General features: G+C 45.2%; 1 protein-coding gene across 4 annotated transcripts in view; it reads left to right on the top strand.

The window, feature by feature from the left end:
- Window positions 1-20,729, top strand: part of LTBP1 (latent transforming growth factor beta binding protein 1) — a 528,942-nt gene that overhangs the window by 283,404 nt on the left and 224,809 nt on the right. For 2 of the 4 annotated variants that reach the window (XM_075339498.1, XM_075339499.1), the window contains exon 5: window positions 2,555-2,722. The exons of 1 other annotated variant lie outside the window; for it this stretch is intronic. In XM_075339498.1, the coding sequence (XP_075195613.1) occupies window positions 2,555-2,722 (168 nt within the window). Of the gene's footprint in view, window positions 1-2,554; window positions 2,723-4,556; window positions 4,609-20,729 lie in introns of those variants that run through there. One more of the 4 variants, XM_075339501.1, reaches the window with a different exon arrangement.

Below are 20,729 nucleotides of genomic sequence, written 5' to 3'. Positions count from 1 at the left end.
GATATGTATACCTATTCATAGTTTACTGTCTGTTTACATTTTTTCTGAACTTACTTAATAAAATTATTTGAAACTAAAATTTGGATCTCAAACATGGATCCCATGACCTTACAAGCGATTTATATAGGGGTAATATTACACTGGGTTCATGGGATTTTATTTATCTTTTTATACACCAGAAAATCGTGTTTTCTTTTCCAGCTGATGCTTGACATTGAGTACTTTTGCTTAGCTTTCTCGTAACTAGAGTACCCACTACGAAAACCCGCTAAAAACGCGTGTAATACGCAAATGAGTGTAAAAATAAAGTTTTGTCAAAGTCCAATACCAGGAAGTTTCAAAAACAAAGCTGCTTTATTTAAAACTTAATTTATCAAAAAAAGACCAAAACCACAACGTCAAAAATGCATGCAAATAAAATAAAATACACTCAAAAACGCAATGAAAAAAATACAAGCCACCTAATTTATCAAATAGGTGCAGAAATGTTACAGAAAATCTGTAACATCATTAATAGAGATGATTGGACCCGTGGAAGTTCCGTTCGGCGGGTTCAGCTGGACATTAGATAAAGTTCGGTTTGAGAACCGGACTTGATCTGAACCCCAATGGAAGTCCCTAATTGGGCAGTTCGGTTGTCCACCCACATGAAATCAGCCAAAACAGATCACTTCCAGGGGCAGGCGGGCAAGGTTTTTCCATTTTTTTTGTTTGGTGCAGAGTACATCCGATCACGCTGTTGTTACTCCTGTGTGAGCCGTTCAACCACTGCAAGCGGCTCGCACTGGGCTGATGCTAAGTGTACCCGAGCACAGCGATGCTCACGTGAGTGGTTTGCATACGTAAAGCATCCGAACTCTGTTTTTTTTTTTGGAAAGTCTGTGTTTGGTACGAGCACCAAACCTCGGGTTTGCTCATCTCCTATCATAAACTTAACCAAATGCTCATCTTGGAAACGTAGCCTAAAAATCTGGAGACATCAAAAACTGCAACAAAGGTATGCATTTTTCCCAACTCTAATATTGGTGCATTTGTAACAGCATTGAGATGATTACAAAATAGATAACAGGATTTTCAATGAACACCACTGAAAGGACACATCGTTAGTGCATGTTCTCTTTAAAGAGGTTATGCCATAATGTTTTATAGAATATAGACATATAGGGATATCCGCCACTTGAGATCAACCTTGAACACCTCCCGCTCTGGAGGTCTCAGAGTACTTTATATTACATGGTTAAGATTCATTTGACAGAGGGCCATGTAATACTGTGCAGCCACCCACAGATTTACCCAACAATAACAGCTGATCGCCAGGAGTTTCAGCTGCTTGGCCCACTCTGATCAGTAGAATGCCAACAGGTCTGCATTTAGAAAGCAGTGTCTTGATGTGGACAACCACTTTGAGGTCATAATTGGCCGGGTCCTTGATAGGTTGAATGGGACATGTTAAAAGTTTATTTCAGTTCAGATCCAAGAGCTGCGATCCACACTTATTACGCAAATAAAGGATATGTGGTGGTTTTCCTGCAGGTCCAAAGAGGTTTGGGCACTTAGAAGAGCGGTGTGGTCCTTTCATTAGGAGGATAATGGTGCCAGAGCTTTACAAATGCTTGGGACAAGTCCCTTTTAGATGTCAGAAAGTGACTAGATTTCCCTTTTGATTATGGGAAAATCACTTGTAACATATTCCTCGGGAAACCTTAGACATTTACATAAACGTCAGAACACTTTCCATCCCTTCTTACATACTGATGCCTTTCTAAAGCAATCACCAGCTTCGTTTTGACTTTTCGTAAGTTTGACATGAATGTACTTGAGATGAACGAAAATAAATCAGTTAAGGATTAATCAGCTATTAGCATTAGTCGTTGATTTCTGCCTCCGAATCGATCTAATTAATCCCTAATTCCAGAAGTGGAACTTTTTGCCAAAAGGTAGTGAAGAGAAAAAAAAAATTGGACCAAGTCAGCTGCGTCACAAACAAGATTTGATCACTCCCGTCTAGGGTGCCAGGAGATTTGAGACAGATGTTCTCAGACACGCCGCATGCCTAAAACATTTCCAGGGGACGGGCTCTAGTGAGAGAGAGGGAAAGAGAGTGACTTAATAACGGCAGAAACAGCTGGAGTATGCGAGGAGACACAGGAGTCTATTCTCCCCTAGGTGCTCAGCCTTCCTTACTGCATTACATCTGCCTGTCAGAGCTGGCCGTGTAAGCTGTCATGCAGTGTGTTCTACTTTTTTCTTTTTTTTTTTACACTCTCACTCTGCCGGTGAATAAAGTGTAGCATTGTGATTACTAATCCCACTCTGGTGACTTGACTTTAAATGTGGTCTTGGAGTAGATCCCGGATTTCTGTCTGCTAATCTTCCCACTCCTGTTTCAGAGACACCACTGGATGCTGAGCAGAGATCACTGACAAGCTGCTTTACTTCTCCCTCATATTGGTCTTTTTAATACTTTTTTTTTTTCGGCCAGACATGGGGAGGAAACCAATGGATACCAAGCTGATTTGTCTTTTTTTCCTTTTTTCTGTGCCTCCTCTGGCAGTGGGGAACCAGACGGGGCGCATCAAGGTGGTCTTCACACCCAGCATTTGCAAAGTGACCTGTACCAAGGGCCGCTGTCACAACAACTGCGAGAAGGGAAATACGACTACGCTTATTAGTGAGAACGGCCATGCTTCTGACACCCTGACGTCCAGTAACTTCAGAGTAGGTAAGTGCAGATGTGTTACTTATGTATTATTTCTGCATTAATCTTACAGAACAGTGATGGAGGGAGGGGGGTTCTCTAAAATAGTTCAACGTGATACTGATTATTTGTGCGTAATATTAATTACTAACCAGCTACAAGGAACAAACCGTATTATAGCCATACTGTGCATTATTCTCCTTTCTGTCAGTGGGAGATAACTGGTGGGGTGGGAAGGTCTTGCTTTTAGGGGATTACTTGGAGTGTCTACGAACTTGGTATCTTTGGTGTCTTAATGATGCAACCTGCTACGATACTAAAGGGTATCATAAGGGCAGCTCAGTAGCTCAGTGGTTAGCACTGTAGTCTTGCAGTACTGGAGTCCTGAGTTCGAATCCCACCAAGAACAACTTCTGTAAGGAGTTTGTATGTTCTCCATGTGTCTGCGTTGGTTTCCTTTGGGTACTCTGGACATCTTTCCACACTCCAAAGACATAGTGATAGGAAATTTAGATTTTTACCCCAAATGGGGACAGTAATGATCACGTCTGTGGAATTAATAGTGAGTAAAATATCAGCAAATGTCTTCTTGTGCACACCCTTATTCACATGTGTCCTGCACCTGTCCAGGAGTGAGTATTGTAGGGACTTAGTAATATGATACTAGTAATTTGTGGTTTTTGATAATTTTAAAAATATTTAATAAAATTTGACATTTTAATTTAGGGTTCTATGTTAGACGACAGAAAGTAGGATGCTAAAGACAATGCTTAATTATATTTGCTTCTTTTATTTAGCAATCCATTTTATATTGCTGCCTCTTTATCTAAATATCCCGTCTACATTTTCTTTATTCATTTTCTTTGATGATGCAGCGCTCCCGTAACATAAAATAAGTGCACCGTGCCACTCACTCATCCCAAAGTAGCACATACTTGAAAGATTCCAATTTTTCATCCCTTACAGTACTATTCAAGAAAATGGGGGGGAAGCCAGCACTGCTTATGAGTGGGATGCAATTATGATGAGATAAAAAGTGTAACATTCACAAATTCATTCCTACTGTATCAATTCAATGAGATTTTTAGCAAATGATTGATCAATGATTTGAGCCCCCCTGCCCCGTCACGGCAAATCTCTATAAGGGGGGTCCCTACACTACAGTATATAATATACATATGTACCATGTGGTCTCGTGTGATGTGCAGGACCATATAGGAACACCACCTACCTGAGAAGTGTCAGAACCGCTCCCATGCTGCAAGGGCTGACAACTGCGAGTAGAGAGGCAGTCCAGGTGCCTGCCACTAGCACAATGTCTGGACTAGCCCCCACAGTGTCAGACCTGCAGACATGGATGACATCCTATATGGTCCTGCACATCACACGAGACCACATGGTACACATGTATATTATATACTGTAGTGTAGGGACCCCCCTTATAGAGATTTGCCGTGACGGGGCAGGGGGGCTCAAATCATTGATCAATTATTTGCTAAAAATCTCATTGAATTGATACAGTAGGAATGAATTTGTGAATGATACACTTTTTATCTCGTCATAATTGCATCCCACTCATAAGCAGTGCTGGCTTCCCCCCTATTTTCTCGTTTACTGGTCAAGTGGTTGACCACCACTATGCCGTGCACGCCCAGTGTGGTTTGCAAATTCCTCCTGTCGCCATCAAAATGCATGTTGGTGCCTGTTCACAGACAGCCACCGCCCCCTGTTCCATAGGCATTAATACTTAAGCACCACCTGCCTGGGGCTGTTCCGCCCTTCATCCATGTCTGCAGGTCTGACACTGTGGGGGCTAGTTCAGACATTGTGCTAGTGGCAGGCACCTGAACTGCCTCTGTACTCGCAGTTGTCAGCCCTTGCAGCATGGGAGCGGTTCTGACACTTCTCAGGTAGGTGGTGTTCCTATATGGTCCTGCACATCACACGAGACCACATGGTACACATGTATATTATATACTGTAGTGTAGGGACCCCCCTTATAGAGATTTGCCGTGACGGGGCAGGGGGGCTCAAATCATTGATCAATTATTTGCTAAAAATCTCATTGAATTGATACAGTAGGAATGAATTTGTGAATGATACACTTTTTATCTCGTCATAATTGCATCCCACTCATAAGCAGTGCTGGCTTCCCCCCTATTTTCTCGTTTACAGTACTATTCAGGTCATTTTTCAGAAGGCTTTTAAATGCATTTCTGACATTTCTAGGCCCTGTCTGCTTTTCCATGTTGCAGATCTGTGCTAGAAAAGTAGTCGTTTCTAAACTTCAGTAGATCAGAGCAGGTTCACTTGTAATAGGCACAGAATGATATTATACGCTGTTCACATGCAGTGTTTTTGCAGCGCTTTTTTATACTGTACAAATTAAAAGCTGCTTTTAACACTACCAGCAAGTGCAAAGAAATTTTAGAAATCTCATGCATACACTTGTTTTTTTTCTGACTGTATTTGAGAACCGCAGCTTTTTTTAAAATATGTAGGATATCAATTATTTTAATGGTTTTGCAGAAGGCAATAAGAAAGTGAAAAAAAATACTGAAAAAAAATGCAACAAATGCTTTTGCAGCATTTTGTGTGAACCCCCCCCCCCCAACAGAATATTCCCATCTCCAAGATCCTATCCAATATGTAGGAGATGTAGTAATAATAATAATATTAGCAAATACCTCCAATTTGAAATGTAGTATAGTTCTTCTAATTCACTATATTGTTTACCTCATGTGCAGGGCATTGTAGGACCATAGGTATCCATGGTTATGACCATGCATATAGTGACAGGCTGGATTCACAGGATGGTATGGCATTAAATATGCTAATAACCCTCGGCTCCCAATGTGCTGCCAGAGTGAACCAAGTGTCATGCAACTGTGATCAAATCCTGCGATCGGATCACAGCTGCGGAGGAGAGGGAGGGATTAATCTCCCCATCTCCTCCATTGTCATCCGAGTGCAGTCCAATGTTTCACTTACACTCATAGACGTATGGGTGCAAATGACATGTCTCTTGGTGACAATCGCAGCATGCTGCAACTTTTCTCTCATCAAGAATCTAGATGAGGAAAAAGCTGACCACCTGATCTCCAAAATTTAATAACATTGGTCCAAGTGCAATGCGATATTTTCCCTCATTGCTTTTGTGAGAGTCATACGTTCGTGTGTGTACCCTTATAGCTAGTTACTAGTGGTCATAGTGGTGAATATTTAATGTCCTGCAATGCCCTGCACATGAGGTAAGTGACATAGTGAATTAGAAGAACTATACTACATATCTAATTGGAGGTATTTGATAATATTATTATTATTATTACACCTACTACATATTTGTATAGGATCTTGGAGATGGGATTACTCCTTTAATTAAAATATATTGTAGTCAAAGCACATGTACTTCATATCGAAAAACTCTCCCCAAAAACACGCAAAAATGGCACAAACCAGGGGTTTTGAACATAGTCAGGAGAGCAAGTTTTGGCTGCAGATAAAAGTGAAGCAAAAACTCACTGCATGTGAACATAGTCATATGGTAATCACATGATCAATTGGACATAGTAATTTCTGCATATGGCGCTCATACTTGATACTGAGTAAATCAAAATATTGTTTCTATTTTCATCATTTGCATATCTTTAATATGTCTATTGATCATTCGATTTGTATAACGCTACCACTTTTCCTTCTTGGTATCACAACTTCAATGTTATGGAATGTATATATATATATATATATATATATATATATATATTTTTTTTTTTATATAAAAATATATATAAACAGGGTGGTCCAAAAGTAGGTGGACAGTATGTGTAATAGGGTTATCAAACATGGTGTAAAGTGAAACTTACTCAGTTGCCCTTAGCAACCAATCAGATTCCACTTTTCATTCTTCACAGACTCTTTGGAAAATTAAAGGTGGAATCTGATTGGTTGCTAAGGGCAACTGAGTAAGTTTCACCTTACACCATGTTTGATAACCCTAGTACACATACTGTCCACCTACTTTTGGACCACCCTGTGTATATATATATATATATATATATATATATATATATATATATATATATATATATATAAATAAATGTATATCTAATAATAGTATACATATGTTCATGTTTCAGTTACTGACAGTTTGAGTTTTAGAGCATAAAGCAAAAAAAGTGCAACTATGATGCAGGAAAGTGACAACTTTAATTTGCTGCAGAATTGGTCATGGTAACAGAACAAATATTCAGTGCAGTCCTGGGGCAGATACAGACAGTGGGGGGTCGTAGTGAAAAAACCCAAAATCAGGATATGGGCCCCTTGCTCTTTAATATGTCAGCTCCCCCTATTTATCTCTAAGAATTCTCAAGCAATTGTGAGCCATGAAATTGATTAGCACAGGCTTTTATATGCAATTTTATAGGCAGAAGCTACTTTGAAGGTGGCTGTCGGCCATACCTTTGCTGTTGCCCAGGTCACACATATGGTGTGTTGTCCCCTCGTACAGACAGATCCATTGGCTCATACCCTGCTGTGTTCATAGCTGTGAGTATATGAGTTATATTTGGTGATTGGAACCATACACACCCTATACCACACAGATTCTCCTTGCACTCAGCCCATATGCTTGTCTAAATGCATCCGAGATCAACAGGTGGATAACTGAGAGTTTAGTTGTGTCAGGGTTTCTTTTCATTTGTTTTTATTGGGTTCACATTGCTTGTCTGATTCACTTCATGTCCACCATAATTCAGCACATATTTCTGTCCATAGTTGGTTAGCTCAGATGTCAGCATTTGCAGTGTATTTGAAGCTACCCCAAATTGTCTCAGTCTCCTTAAAGGAATATTCTTAAACTTTGAAGGTTCAGTATCTCCCATCTAAGGGACAGGGATTAACTCCCTGATTGCTGGGACCCCTACTGATCCTGAGAATTGGGGCTCTGAAGAGCTTCATGTGAATGGTACGGTGGTCGATCAAGCACATTCATTCATGTGAAGGATGAAGACCAGTTTAAAACAGCACTTGGCTATGCTCTTGTGGTCCCATTAAGAATCAGTGGAGCTACAGTGTGCATGATTGTCCTCTAATTGGGGAAAATGTGTGATCTTTCTCACATTCCAATAGTCTGTAATTCACTTCCGGCAATTAGACTGTCTAAATATTCAGCACCTCTTCATAAAATAGTTTAGAACAGGGCTGGTCAAAGTGTGGCCTGTGTCTGTTCTAGTCTTACACAAGGACCAAGACAGCCAACGGGCTGAAAACAGTGAACCATGGGCTGCGCCATGCCCACATGTCTGTCACCACCTGCTTCCCGCTGTCATCACACAATCTATATCTGATATGCATCTGTAATTGTGTAAGGAGGTATTGTGGTAGGTATTTTTGTACAAAGTGAACATCTGTGTGAAGAGAAGTTGAGAACATTTTGGTTCCTGAAATGCGATTGGGCCTATTCTTAGGACATCCAGCACCCCCGCCGATCAGCTTTTTCTGTGCTGGTGACAGCAGTAGGTGGCCGGAGTTGCTCAGTTCTGGGTCTGCCCCAACTTCTGATAGCAGCCGTGGCTGGGTACTGTACATCCGCCTCCCATTCAAATCAGTAAGAGGTAGATGTAGAGTACCTAATCGCGGCCGCTGTCAAAAGACGGAGCAACTCAGGAATTGAACATTTCTGCATACCTTCTGCTGCCACCAGCACTGAGCACAGCTGATCGGCGGGGGTAAGAGGTGTCAGACCCTGGTTGATTAGACATTAATGACCTATCCTAAAGGGTGCTTTACACGCTGCGACATCTCTAAAGATATATCATTGGGGTCACGTCGTTAGTGCCGCACATCCGGCGCCGTTAGCAACATCGCAGCGTGTGACACCAAGGAGCAATGATCAACGATCGCAAAGACATCAAAAATCGTTGATCGTTGACACATCACTCCTTTTCATAATATCGTTGGTGGTGCATGTTGCTGGTTGTTCGTCGTTCCTGCGGCAACACACATCGCCATGTGTGATGCCGCAGGAACGACGAACATTTCCTTACCTGCGTCCACCGGCAATGGGGAAGGAAGGAGCAGCGATCACCAAATATCGCACGAACGACGGGGGCGGGTGCTATCGCGCACAATATCGCTAGCAATGTCGTAGCGTGTAAAGCACCCTTAAGGATAGGCCATTGGTGTTAAAGTAGTGGAACACCTTAACTCAGCTGAACGCTCCTGTGGTCTTTTTGAATCAGCCGCTGATAGAAACCTCTGCCAGCAGCCCATCTTCTGGAGAAAATAAGTATCAACCATTAAAATTCTAAAAGCCGAATCTTTATCTTCCCTGACATCATCTTATACAGATTTTAGTCTAATGTCCTTTTAAGAGGACCATTGGAGTCTCCTTTTCTGTCAGTTTTAGCAAATATTCTCCATGGAAGAACAGTATTAGGCTAATTTCACATGTCCTGTAGTCATCCATTATCACGGATCCATTAGACATCCGTTTGCAAAAAAGCTGTGCAAACACAACTGTTTTGTCCATTGTTAAATAACGGATGTCAGCCGGATCCGTTTTTAACATGTGGAGTCTACGGACAACAGATCCATTAATGGATTGCTATTTATCGTCCATATGTAAAGGATCTGTTAAGGAAACAATGGATCCAATACAAATGCAACTACAACGGATGGCTAAATAGCAATCTGTAAACAGATCCATTGTTCATAGACTCCAATGTTAAAAAATGGATCCAGCAAAAATCAGTTTCCTAACGGATCCTTTCTAACGAATGACTATGTGAACTCAGCCTTAGGCCCCTTCACACATCCATGTCTCCGGTACATATGAGGTCCGTTTTCACACGTACCAGAGATACGGGCACACGTAGACCTGTTAAAATCAATGGGTCTGTGCACACGTGCGTGTTTTGCTATGGACCGTGTGTCTCTGTGGAGCTTACATGTGCCCCGTGTTCTGCACATGTAGACATGTCAGTTTTTCTCCGGCAGCACGGGTGTCACACCGACCACAGAGATGTGCTCTGTGTGACATCAGTGTGACACATACCGGAGACAACACACGTGCCTTTGAAATAAAATTAATTTCTATACTCTCTTCTCCAGCGCTGCTGTCTCTGCCACTGCTGTCACTTGCTTCCGACCCCCACTCATTATGCTCATCGCATATGCACGGCACAGAGGACCGGAAGCAGCAGCAGCTGGGAGTCGGCAAGGCCGGAGACCATAGATCAGCACCACAGACAACAACGCCAGGGACAGGTGAGTAGAAAGTTCCTGTTCTCTGTGTGTTATGACAGATAGCCATAGCTAAGGAGGGCCATACGTACCTTTTACATGTCCGTGCAAAACGAGCGTGGGTTTTCACGGATGCGTGAAGGAGGCCTTAAGCTGAATTCATACATTAAGTTTTTATCAAATTCTCAAAAATTATTTTTTGTTTTGTTTTTCATCAACGTGATCTAACCGTGTGGTTTTTTTTTATCTGTTTGTGGTCGTAGTGAGATCCCTTTTTTTGTTTTATTTTTATGCAAAAAAAAAACTGATGCAGATTTCACAAACTTAAGGGGGCTTTACACGCTGCTAGCGATCGCACTTGCCCCCGGTGAAGAAGCGGAAGCGGAGAGGCGGTGAGCAGCCGCATGAAAGGCGCGCCCACCTCGTTGCCGGAGGACGCAGGTACGCTGTTGTTAGTCGTTCCTGGGGCGTTACACGTAGCGATGTGTGCTGCCTAAGGAACGACGAACAACCTGCGTCCAGAACGAGGAACGATATTTTGAAAATGGACGACGTATCAACAATCAACGATTTGGTGAGTATTTTTTATCGTTAGCGGTCACTCGTATGTGTCACACGCAACAACGTCGCTAACGAGGCCGGATATGCGTCACGAATTCCGTGACCCCAACGGCATCTCGTTAGCGATGTCGTTGTGTGTAACGGGGTTTTTATTCTTGCAAATAGTGAGAAACAGACAGACCCGATACAGTGAGGTAACATCAGTGTGCCGCTCATTCTTTTCGCTGACCCTTTGACTTAATGCTTGAGTTTCGACCACAAAACACATCACATCCTCGTTCTTTTTATGCTGACCTTTGGCTCAGTAACGTGTGAGTGTACTTTCAATGAAAAACTTTAACGACCCACATACGACAGACAAGGATGTGTAAATGAGCCCAAAGACTATGGAAAGACATGCCCTACTTACAAGGAGAAAAGTAGCACCTAGTTGTCAATTTGTTCATACTTTTTTAGAAAGAATAACAGAGTAAGACTTTTTTTTCATGTATATCTGATTTTCATCTCCTTTCTTTTTTGCCATGTCTCTGTTGTTACCTTTAGTGAAGCATTAATTTTTCCCGGAACGGTAGAAAGTAAAAATAAAAACAGACAAAACTCAGATTATACAAAGATGGCTTCAATGTGCGTTGTCTCGTTTTTTTTTAAATGGATCGATTCATTTGAACACTTGAATTGGCAATTTTGAGTTCCAAATTAAATAGAAAATAGATGTTTCAATTTTTTTCATTTGGTACTGATAATTAGAGATGTGAGAAAAATAACTATTGGTGTTCGGATAATGCTTACTGAATACTGAGCACTATTCCAGTATGTGGGAGACACCTGTCTTAATATTCAAGTATCTGAAAGATGCCTGCCATACTATTCCAGTATGTGGGAGACACTTGTCTTATTATTCCAGTATGTGGGAGACACCTGTCTTTCTATTACAGTATGTGAGAGGCACCTGTCTTACCTTTCCAGTATATGGGAGGCACCTGTCTTACTATTCCAGTATGTGGGAGACCCCTGTCTTACTATTCTAGTATTCATCACGACAAGAAAAGTTCTCAGTTTCCCCATTGACTTTCATTATTTGTGATGACCACCAGAATAATATTTTGGGATTAGTTACGAATAATCCGACCATGAATAGTTATTATTCGCCCATCGCTACTGATAATTGATCCACAAACAAAATTGATATGTGAACAGCCCATATACTAAAATTGAGATATGTTCTAGTCATGAAAAACACGAATGATAAAAAATGGACCGAGGTCTTACACATAGTGCAGAGAGAATAGAAAATAGTGCGAGAAATGTTTTCTTATGCGAAACACAGGTATTGATGAAAAAAGCCAATCAGATGTGACAGGTCGTCTTTTATCTTTTTGTGTTGTGTGAGACTGTGACCGGGGTTATCTATGACGGCCGGTACGTCTCGCCCCGGTTGTGCTCACTCCATGATAGAAAGTAACTCCACTCCAGGGTTAATGTTGTTTCCCTACAGGCTTAAGGAAGGGTTAAAAGGAAACAGGAACAAGGGCAGGTGTGCCGGGTGTGAGGGAGTGATCACAACTCCCTGAATTCTCTGCCGGAAAGGCACATGTGTACTGTGGTGGACTTTTGTTTGGATAATAAACCGTGTGCTGTGAACCTTGGTGCCTGGATCCCTTGTCTTCTGCTGTGCAGCCGACCACGCTACCTCACATATGGTGGAGAATGCGGGCATGCCAGCCCGGTGAGGTGTAGCTTCCATTTCTGGTGACCCGGTAGCACATGTCCTGGATTCAAGCGGCTATACTACAGCCCAAACCCGGCAACGCCATGGAGGACATACTAAAGCAGCTGGCTCAGGCTACTGCACAGCAACAACAGACGAATACACACCTGCTCCGGACGTTGGATCATCAGCAGCAATCCTTGAAATTGCAGGAACAGAGGCACCAAGAACAGATGGTCCTCCTGGCCAAGTCGATCCGTGCCGGACCGGCAGCAACAACCCCGGGACCGGGTGACGACGGCAGCGTCCTGAAAGCGGTGAGACAAGCGTTGCAAAAGATGACCCCGGGGGATGATGTGGAAGTGTTCCTGGCGGTGTTTGAGCGGGTGGCCGAGCGGGAAAAACTGCCGACCCCCCCAGTGGGCTGAGGTATTGTCGCCCTATCTGACGGGGGAGCCCCAAAAAGCATATCTGGACCTCTGTACCGAGGACGCCTTAGAATATGCAACCCTGAAAGCCGAAATACTTGCTCGGATGGGGGTGAATACCTATGTACGGGCTCAGCGGGTAAGTCAGTGGTTCTATGAGGAAGCCAAACCCGTACGCTCCCAGGCCTATGACTTGTTGCATCTCGTAAAAAAGTGGTTGCAGCCTGACACTCTGAGCCCGGCGCAAATGGTAGAAAGGGTAGTTGTTGATCGTTTTGTACGCACTTTACCCGTCACCATTCAACGGTGGGTTGGACAGGGCGACCCAAGTACCCTGGACCAATTAGTGGGCCTGGTAGAGCGGCATGTGGCTACGCAGGACTTGATACGGGACACTGAGACTTTGCGTACCGCCCATCGGTCCGGCCCCTCCAAGCCTAGGGCCAAGGACCCACCGCTGACACCGGTGCGGGAGTCCGCTACCGTCCCATCTGAGGCCGCACCCTCCGTCCCTGAGGTCCGGAAAGCTATGTACCCTAAACGACAACTCGTCAAGGGGGTGTCCTTCCCTATTAGATGTTGGCGGTGCCAGCGGGTGGGACATATGGAAGCCCAGTGTCCACTCACCACGGAGCCCATGGATTGTGGGGTTACCCGGCGGGGTTCAATGTATGCTCAGGTGGTGTGTACCGCTGACCTGGTCTACCCAGAGACTGAGCCCCACTTGTGCCAAATACAGGTGAATGGATGTCCGGTTACAGGCTTGTTGGATTCCGGAAGCTTAGTGACCCTTGTGCGATCAACCCTAAGGGCTAAAGTAAAGGCCACAGGACGTACCGTGGGGGTGGTTTGCATACATGGGGACCGCCGAGACTATCCCACGGGGATAGTCACCATCACAGCACCTTGCGGTCAGGTGCAACATGAGGTGGGACTTATTAACACTCTTCCCTATGATGTGATCCTAGGAAGGGATCTGCCCTATTTTTGGACTTTATGGAAGGGACCTCCTAAGTCCCCTCAGATATTGGTCAGTCCGGGGCCTGAGCCCTACAATCCTGAATCCGGGACGCCTGCCGTAGGGGTTCCCATGATAGGGACAGAATGTGAACCCGATAGGTCGCCCCTAGAGGTATTGGCAGGAGAGGCTGAGACGGTTGAGCCCATCCCGGAGTTGGAGGCATCCCCGGATACGTTTGGGACAGCCCAACTCCAGGACCCTACATTAATACATGCCCGGAGTCGGGTGACAGTAGTTGACGGGGTGGCACAGCTGCCTGGTGCCCAGGTAAGATACCCCCATTTCGCTCTTAAGCAGGATTTACTCTACCGGGTAGATGAAATACGGGGCGTAGGGGTAGAGCAGTTGGTGGTGCCCCAGCCGTATCGCCGGCGGGTCCTCGACTTGGCTCATAAACACCTGATGAGTGGTCACCTAGGGGTCAAGAAAACGCAGGAGCGAATATTGCAAAGGTTCTATTGGCCCGGGGTCTTTGGGGAGGTAAAACGGTTCTGCGAAACCTGCCCGGAGTGTCAGCTTACCGCACCCCTGACACACTTTCGCAGTCCGTTGGTACCGTTACCCATTATAGAAGTCCCTTTTGAATGGATAGGGATGGATCTGGTGGGGCCCCTCGTAAAGTCTGCTCGAGGGCACCAACATATCCTAGTGATCGTTGACTATGCCACCCGGTATCCAGAGGCGATACCTCTCAGACATACTGCGGCGAAGCTTATAGCTCGGGAGTTGTTTGCTGTGTTCTGCCGGGTGGGGTTGCCCAAGGAGATCCTTACGGATCAGGGGACCCCATTCATGTCTAAAGTGACCAAAGAGCTATGCCGGCTACTCCAGATCAAGCAGTTGCGTACGTCTGTGTATCCTCAGACGGATGGTTTAGTGGAACGATTCAATAAAACCCTGAAAACCATGCTCAAAAGGGTGATTTCCAAAGACGGGAAAGACTGGGATATGATGCTTCCCTATTTGATGTTTGCCATACGAGAGGTGCCACAGGCATCCACGGGGTTTTCGCCTTTTGAATTGTTATACGGGCGACATCCCCGGGGATTGTTGGACCTGGCAAAGGAAACATGGGAGCAAGAGCCCACCCCCCATAAAAGTGTGATTGAACACATTTTAGGAATGCAGAACCGCATAAGCGCAGTCATGCCAATTGTGAAGGAGCATTTACAGGAGGCTCAGGCCGCGCAAAGCGGCCGCTACAATAGACAAGCCACCGTGCGGACCTTTAAACCCGGGGATCGGGTGTTGGTATTGATCCCCACGGCGGAGAGTAAATTCCTGGCTCAGTAGCAAGGCCCCTACGAGATAAAGGAAAGAGTCGGGGTGGTCAACTATAAGGTATTGCAGCCCGGTAGGCGGAAACCTGAACAAATATACCATGTCAACCTATTAAAACCTTGGCAGGAACGGGAAAGCCTGATGGTTGATTTTCCCCTATCTCCCTCCTCTTCGGGTCGTTCAAACCCGGCTCCAGCAACCTCCGGAGAGGACGAACCGGAAGTAAGGATTGGAGAAGCCCTCACCAAGCAACAGAGGCGAGAGGCCAGACGGCTGGTTCAGCAGAACCCCGATGTCTTCTCCGAGTTGCCGGGTAGGACCAGTCTGATACGACATGACATTGTCACCGAGCCTCACCTGAAGGTACGCCTGAAGTCATACCGGGTGCCGGAGGCTCGAAGACAAGCCATATCAGAGGAAGTGAAGACAATGCTACGCCTGGGGGTCATCGAAAAATCCCGGAGTGAATGGGCTAGTCCTATTGTCCTAATACCAAAACCCGATGGCTCCTTAAGGTTCTGCAATGACTTTAGGAGATTGAACGAAATATCCAAGTTCGATCTCTACCCCATGCCCCGGGTGGATGAGCTGATTGATAGGCTGTGACAGGCGCGATATTTCACCACGCTCGACCTGACCAAGGGGTACTGGCAGGTGCCCCTGACGGAGTCCGCCAAGGAGAAAACCGCTTTTGTTACGCCGGAGGGTCTCTTCCACTATGTTGTCTTGCCTTTTGGGTTACATGGCGCTCCGGCCACGTTCCAGAGGTTGATGGACTTGGTGCTGGAACCCCACCAGGCGTATGCATCAGCGTACCTTGATGACATAATTATTTACAGCTCCGAGTGGCAGACCCACTTGGAACAGGTACAAGCGGTGGTGAACGCGCTTCGAACAGCCGGATTGACAGCCAATCCCAAGAAATGTGCGTTGGGACTCACGGAAGCCCGCTACTTGGGCTACGTAATAGGCCAAGGAGTGATTAAGCCCCAAATTAACAAGGTTGAGGCGATCCAGAAGTGGCCTAGACCCCTGACCACGAAGCAGGTTAGGGCCTTCCTGGGTATCGTGGGGTACTACAGGAGGTTTGTAAAAGATTTTGCGGGACTATCAGCCCCCTTGACGGACCTTCTCAAAGGCAAGAAGTCCGTCATGGTGCGCTGGACTCCGCAGGCCGAGGACTCCTTCCGGGCCCTGAAAGGGGTCCTGTGCGGACAGCCCGTTCTTGTAAACCCTGATTTCCGGAAGGAGTTCATAGTACAGACTGACGCCTCGGAGGTCGGCCTGGGGGCAGTGCTGTCTCAGGTGGTTCAGGGGGAGGAACACCCCGTCACCTTCTTAAGTAGGAAGCTCACCCCTCCCGAGCGGAATTATAGCGTAGTGGAGAAGGAGTGCCTGGCGATTAAGTGGGCCTTGGAGTCACTACGCTATTACCTGCTGGGACGACAGTTTCGCTTGGTGACGGATCACTCTCCACTGGTCTGGATGAGGTCCGCCAAGGAACGGAATGCCCGGGTTACCCGGTGGTTCCTTTCTCTGCAGAACTTCCGGTTTACGGTTGAACACCGGGCCGGTAGGTTGCAGCGCAACGCCGATGCCTTGTCCCGCGGCCCGTGTTTGATGGCAGGAGTTCAACCCCGCACGCTTGAACTGAGGGGGGGGTATGTGAGACTGTGACCGGGGTTATCTATGACGGCCGGTACGTCTCGCCCCGGTTGTGCTCACTCCATGATAGAAAGTAACTCCACTCCAGGGTTAATGCTGTTTCCCTACAGGCTTATGGAAGGGTTAAAAGGAAACAGGAACAAGGGCAGGTGTGCCGGGTGTGAGGGAGTGATCTCAACTTCCTGAATTCTCTGCCGGAAAGGCACATGTGTACTGTGGTGGACTTTTGTTTGGATAATAAACCGTGTGCTGTGAACCTTGGTGCCTGGATCCCGTGTCTTCTGCTGCGCAGTCGACCACGCTACCTCACAGTTGTAATATAGTTACTCAGTCTTTTGTCATCCTTCTTCTTTATTTTAGTAATGAATGTGTGTTACTGCGCATGAGTCAGAGGAATTCTCTGGAAATGTGATTCTTCACACAAACGCTTGTTAGGTGTTTGATTCATCATTACATATTTCAGATGGATGTAATTCCGAGAAAATGGAAAAAGAAAACTTTTATCGCCCTCATCGTGTTTACATTCTAGTCCTTGGTTCTTGTCGGCAATGCTGTGTGATTGCTCTCGAAAATATGTGGCAGATTTGACTAACAGTGAAGGAATTTACCTGTCATGACTTGTAGTTGCTGGAAGTGAACCAGATGCTCTCACCTCAGGCAATGTTCTGCTGTGACAGTGCCAGGGTATTACCGATAAAGAAAATGAAACATGCACATTTGGCTTATAATGAGCTTAACCTCACCGCAAGCCTCTATTGTGTTATGATGTCCTATACGCGAGCGTTGACTAGACTCATTTCAGTGCCTTATCATTGGCTGCTAATAAGAACAACATGACCTCCCCTGAGTCATGCTGGAAACTTGTCTATAGATTCTGTACATAAAGAGCTACAATGAGTAAAGCAGCTGTTCTGAAGACGTACAATACTTGTGACGTAGTCCTTCTTTTATACTTTCCTGTCATACCACAAAAATGGTTATGGTTGGTTCCTAAGTTGTACTGTGATATCTGTTACAGACTGGATATGAAAAGGCAAAAAAGATTGACATTATTAGAGTATGTTTCATACTGTAATGTCCTGGGCCAGAGCTGACAAGTGGTGACTATCTTCTTGGTTTGGCACATATGAATGCTGTGTGAAAAAATCTTGACTTTTCGGGTATGTACACAAGGTCTTTTTCAAGTGGGTTCTGTCTGAAAATCACCTGACAAAACACCTAGAAAATGCTCAGAACAGTGAATATACACATATCTGTGTAAAAATGACATGCGGTTCATATGTTAAGTCTTTTGAGCAACTTTTAATCACTTCAGTAGAGATGAGCGGACCCATGGAATTTCGGTTCAGTCAGACCTTAGATAAAGTTTAGTTTGGAACCTGGACTTGACCTGAACCCCAGTGGAAGTTACTAATTGGTCAACATGTAATAACTCCGAGATCGAAGAAGAAAGGAGGTGACACTCACCATTTAGAAATCTTCATTTATTGATTAAAAATAGACATCAAATAGCAGGGAGGAATGCAGGAGGCGTCAGAGATTACGGCAGCCGTTTCGAACTCACGGGCCCGACATAGCACCCATGAGTGTGAAACGGCTGCCGTCGTCTCTAACGCCTCCTGCATCCCTCCCTGCTATTTGATGTCAATTTTTAATCAATAAACAAAGATTTCTACATGGTGAGTGCCACCTCCTTTCTTCTTCGTTCTCGGAGTTATTACATGTTGACCTATGGAGTGTTTTGCACCTCAGCTGTTTGTTCAGTCGCCCTTTTGATCTGTTTGTTGCACTGCGTTATTCAAAAATTAGTGTGGAGCAGTGAATGTGGTTTTTAGTGCCGGACTGTTTTCTATTTGCCTGCATTACTAATTGGTCAGTTCGAGTCTCTGCCCACATGCAGCCAGCCATAAACAGATCACTTCCGGGGGCGGGGTATTTCCTTTTTTGGGGGGTTGCACACTACATCCTATCACGTTCTTGATACCCCCCAGTGCAAGCCGTTCAAACACTGCAAGTGTCTTGCACTGTGCCGAGCACTAAGCGTACCTGAGCACAGCAATACTTGTGCAAGTGGTTTGTACTGTATACATAAAACACCCGAACTCTGTCTTTTTTGTTATGTCTGTGCTTGGCACAAACACTGACACCGAACCTCAGGTTAGTTCATCTCTACACTTCAGGTTTCCAAAGATGCCAAGTAGTTAAAAGAAGGGACCATTCTTCAGGCATTTTCCACTTTGAAAATGCGCTATCCTTCAAGTTAGAAGGCTCAAAAGATGACCTGGTGTTTCCATCGTTATTGTTAAATAAAACGCTAGAGGTTTCTTCATTGTTGAATGGTGTTTAGAAAAAAAAACCTCTGAAAACTGCCAGTAACGGACACAACACAAAAACTATAAAAAAAATTCCTGCTGCTGCTCAAAACACACTCAAGAAACAAATGAAAACAACACTAAAAAGACGCTGGTTTTTCTCTGAAGTGTGTTCCTTTTGAAAAACTCAGCAGCTTTCCCTGTCTGCTATAGAGATAGATCATGTGCGCATACATGGTAGAAGACAACAAAATGTTGAGCTCACCATGCTAGTTCTGGAGGGTGCCATATTCATCTGTCAATGCACAGCTAACACTAAAGCAGGCTTTACACGGTGCAACATCACTAGCGATGTCGCGAGTGATAGCACCCGCCCATGTCGGTGGCGCGTCACGGGGTGATTGCTGACGTAGCTAACAATATCACTACGGCAGCGTCACACGCAATTACCTGTTCACCGACGTCGCTGTGGCCGCCGAACAATCTCTCGTTTAAGGGGGAGTTTCGTTCGGCGTCACAGCGGCGTCACTAAGCGGCCGCCCAATAGAAGCAGAGGGGCGGAGATGAACGGCCAGAACATCTCGCCCACCTCCTTCCTTCCTCATTGCCGGCGGCTGCAAGTACGATGTTGTTCCTGTGGTGTCACACATAGCGATGTGTGCTGCCGCAGGAACAACAAACAACCTGCGTTCCAAACGAGGAACGATTTTTTAAAAGTGAACGACGTGTACACGACGAACGATTTGACACCTTTTTGCGATCGTTACTGATCGCAAAAAGGTGTCACACACAATGACATCGCTAACGAGGCTGGATGTGCATCACCAACACCGTGACCCCGACGATATCTCGTTAGCCATATCATTGTGTGTAAATGGGCCTTTAAAGGGGCTTTACACGCAGCGACATCGATAGCGATGTCGCTCGTGAAAGCACCCGCCCCCGTCATTTGTGCGCCACGGGCAAATCGCTGCCCGTGGTGCACAATATTGCTAACACCCGTCACACGTACTTACCTTCCTAGCGACGTAGCTGTGGGCGGCGAACAACCTCTTTGTTAAGGGGTAAGTTCGTGCGCCATCACAGCGACGTCACACAGCGACGAACCAATAGAAGCGGAGGGGCGGAGACCAGCCGCATTACCAACACGCCCACCTCATTGCCGGAGAACGCAGGTAAGCTGTTGTTCGTCATTCCCGGGGTGTGACACGTAGCGATGTGTGCTGCCTCAGGAACGACGAACAACCTACGTCCACCATGACCAACGAGATTTTGAAAATGAACGACGTGTCAACGATCAACGATTAGGTGAGTATTTTTGATCGGTAACACTGGCTCGGAGCTGTTACACGCAATGACGTCGCTAACGACGCCGGATGTGCGTCACGAATTCCGTGACCTCGACGACATATCGTTAGATATTATGTCGTTGCATGTAACGGGGCCTTTATACCTATACCCCTGACAATGTATACACACAGGATTTTCTGCCTCGACCGAATGAAAATCGCTTCTTATTATAGTACTATTATTGTGGATGAGAGTTTACAAAATTTCATCTTGCACTGCAGGAGGACAGTCTGTAGCAAAAATGAACTGTCTAACTTAGCACCAGTGAGGATAGATTACTAAAACTTAGCTTTTATTAGAGCTATTTAAAATTCATTTTGAACAAACACTTATAAAATACACTTAGGATCACCCTGCAGGTAACCAAGGTGCATGTTACCATGCTGCAATGAACAACTCTTGGAAAACACCGATAGGGGGAAAAACAATTATGTGTAATGCTGGTATCAATTACTGTCATACA

This window comes from Anomaloglossus baeobatrachus, chromosome 3 (genome assembly GCF_048569485.1).
Source record: "Anomaloglossus baeobatrachus isolate aAnoBae1 chromosome 3, aAnoBae1.hap1, whole genome shotgun sequence".
In the NCBI taxonomy this organism is placed as follows: domain Eukaryota; kingdom Metazoa; phylum Chordata; class Amphibia; order Anura; family Aromobatidae; genus Anomaloglossus; species Anomaloglossus baeobatrachus.
The sequence above is the reverse complement of the archived record's forward strand: the minus strand, read 5'-3'. Positions and strand labels throughout refer to the sequence as shown.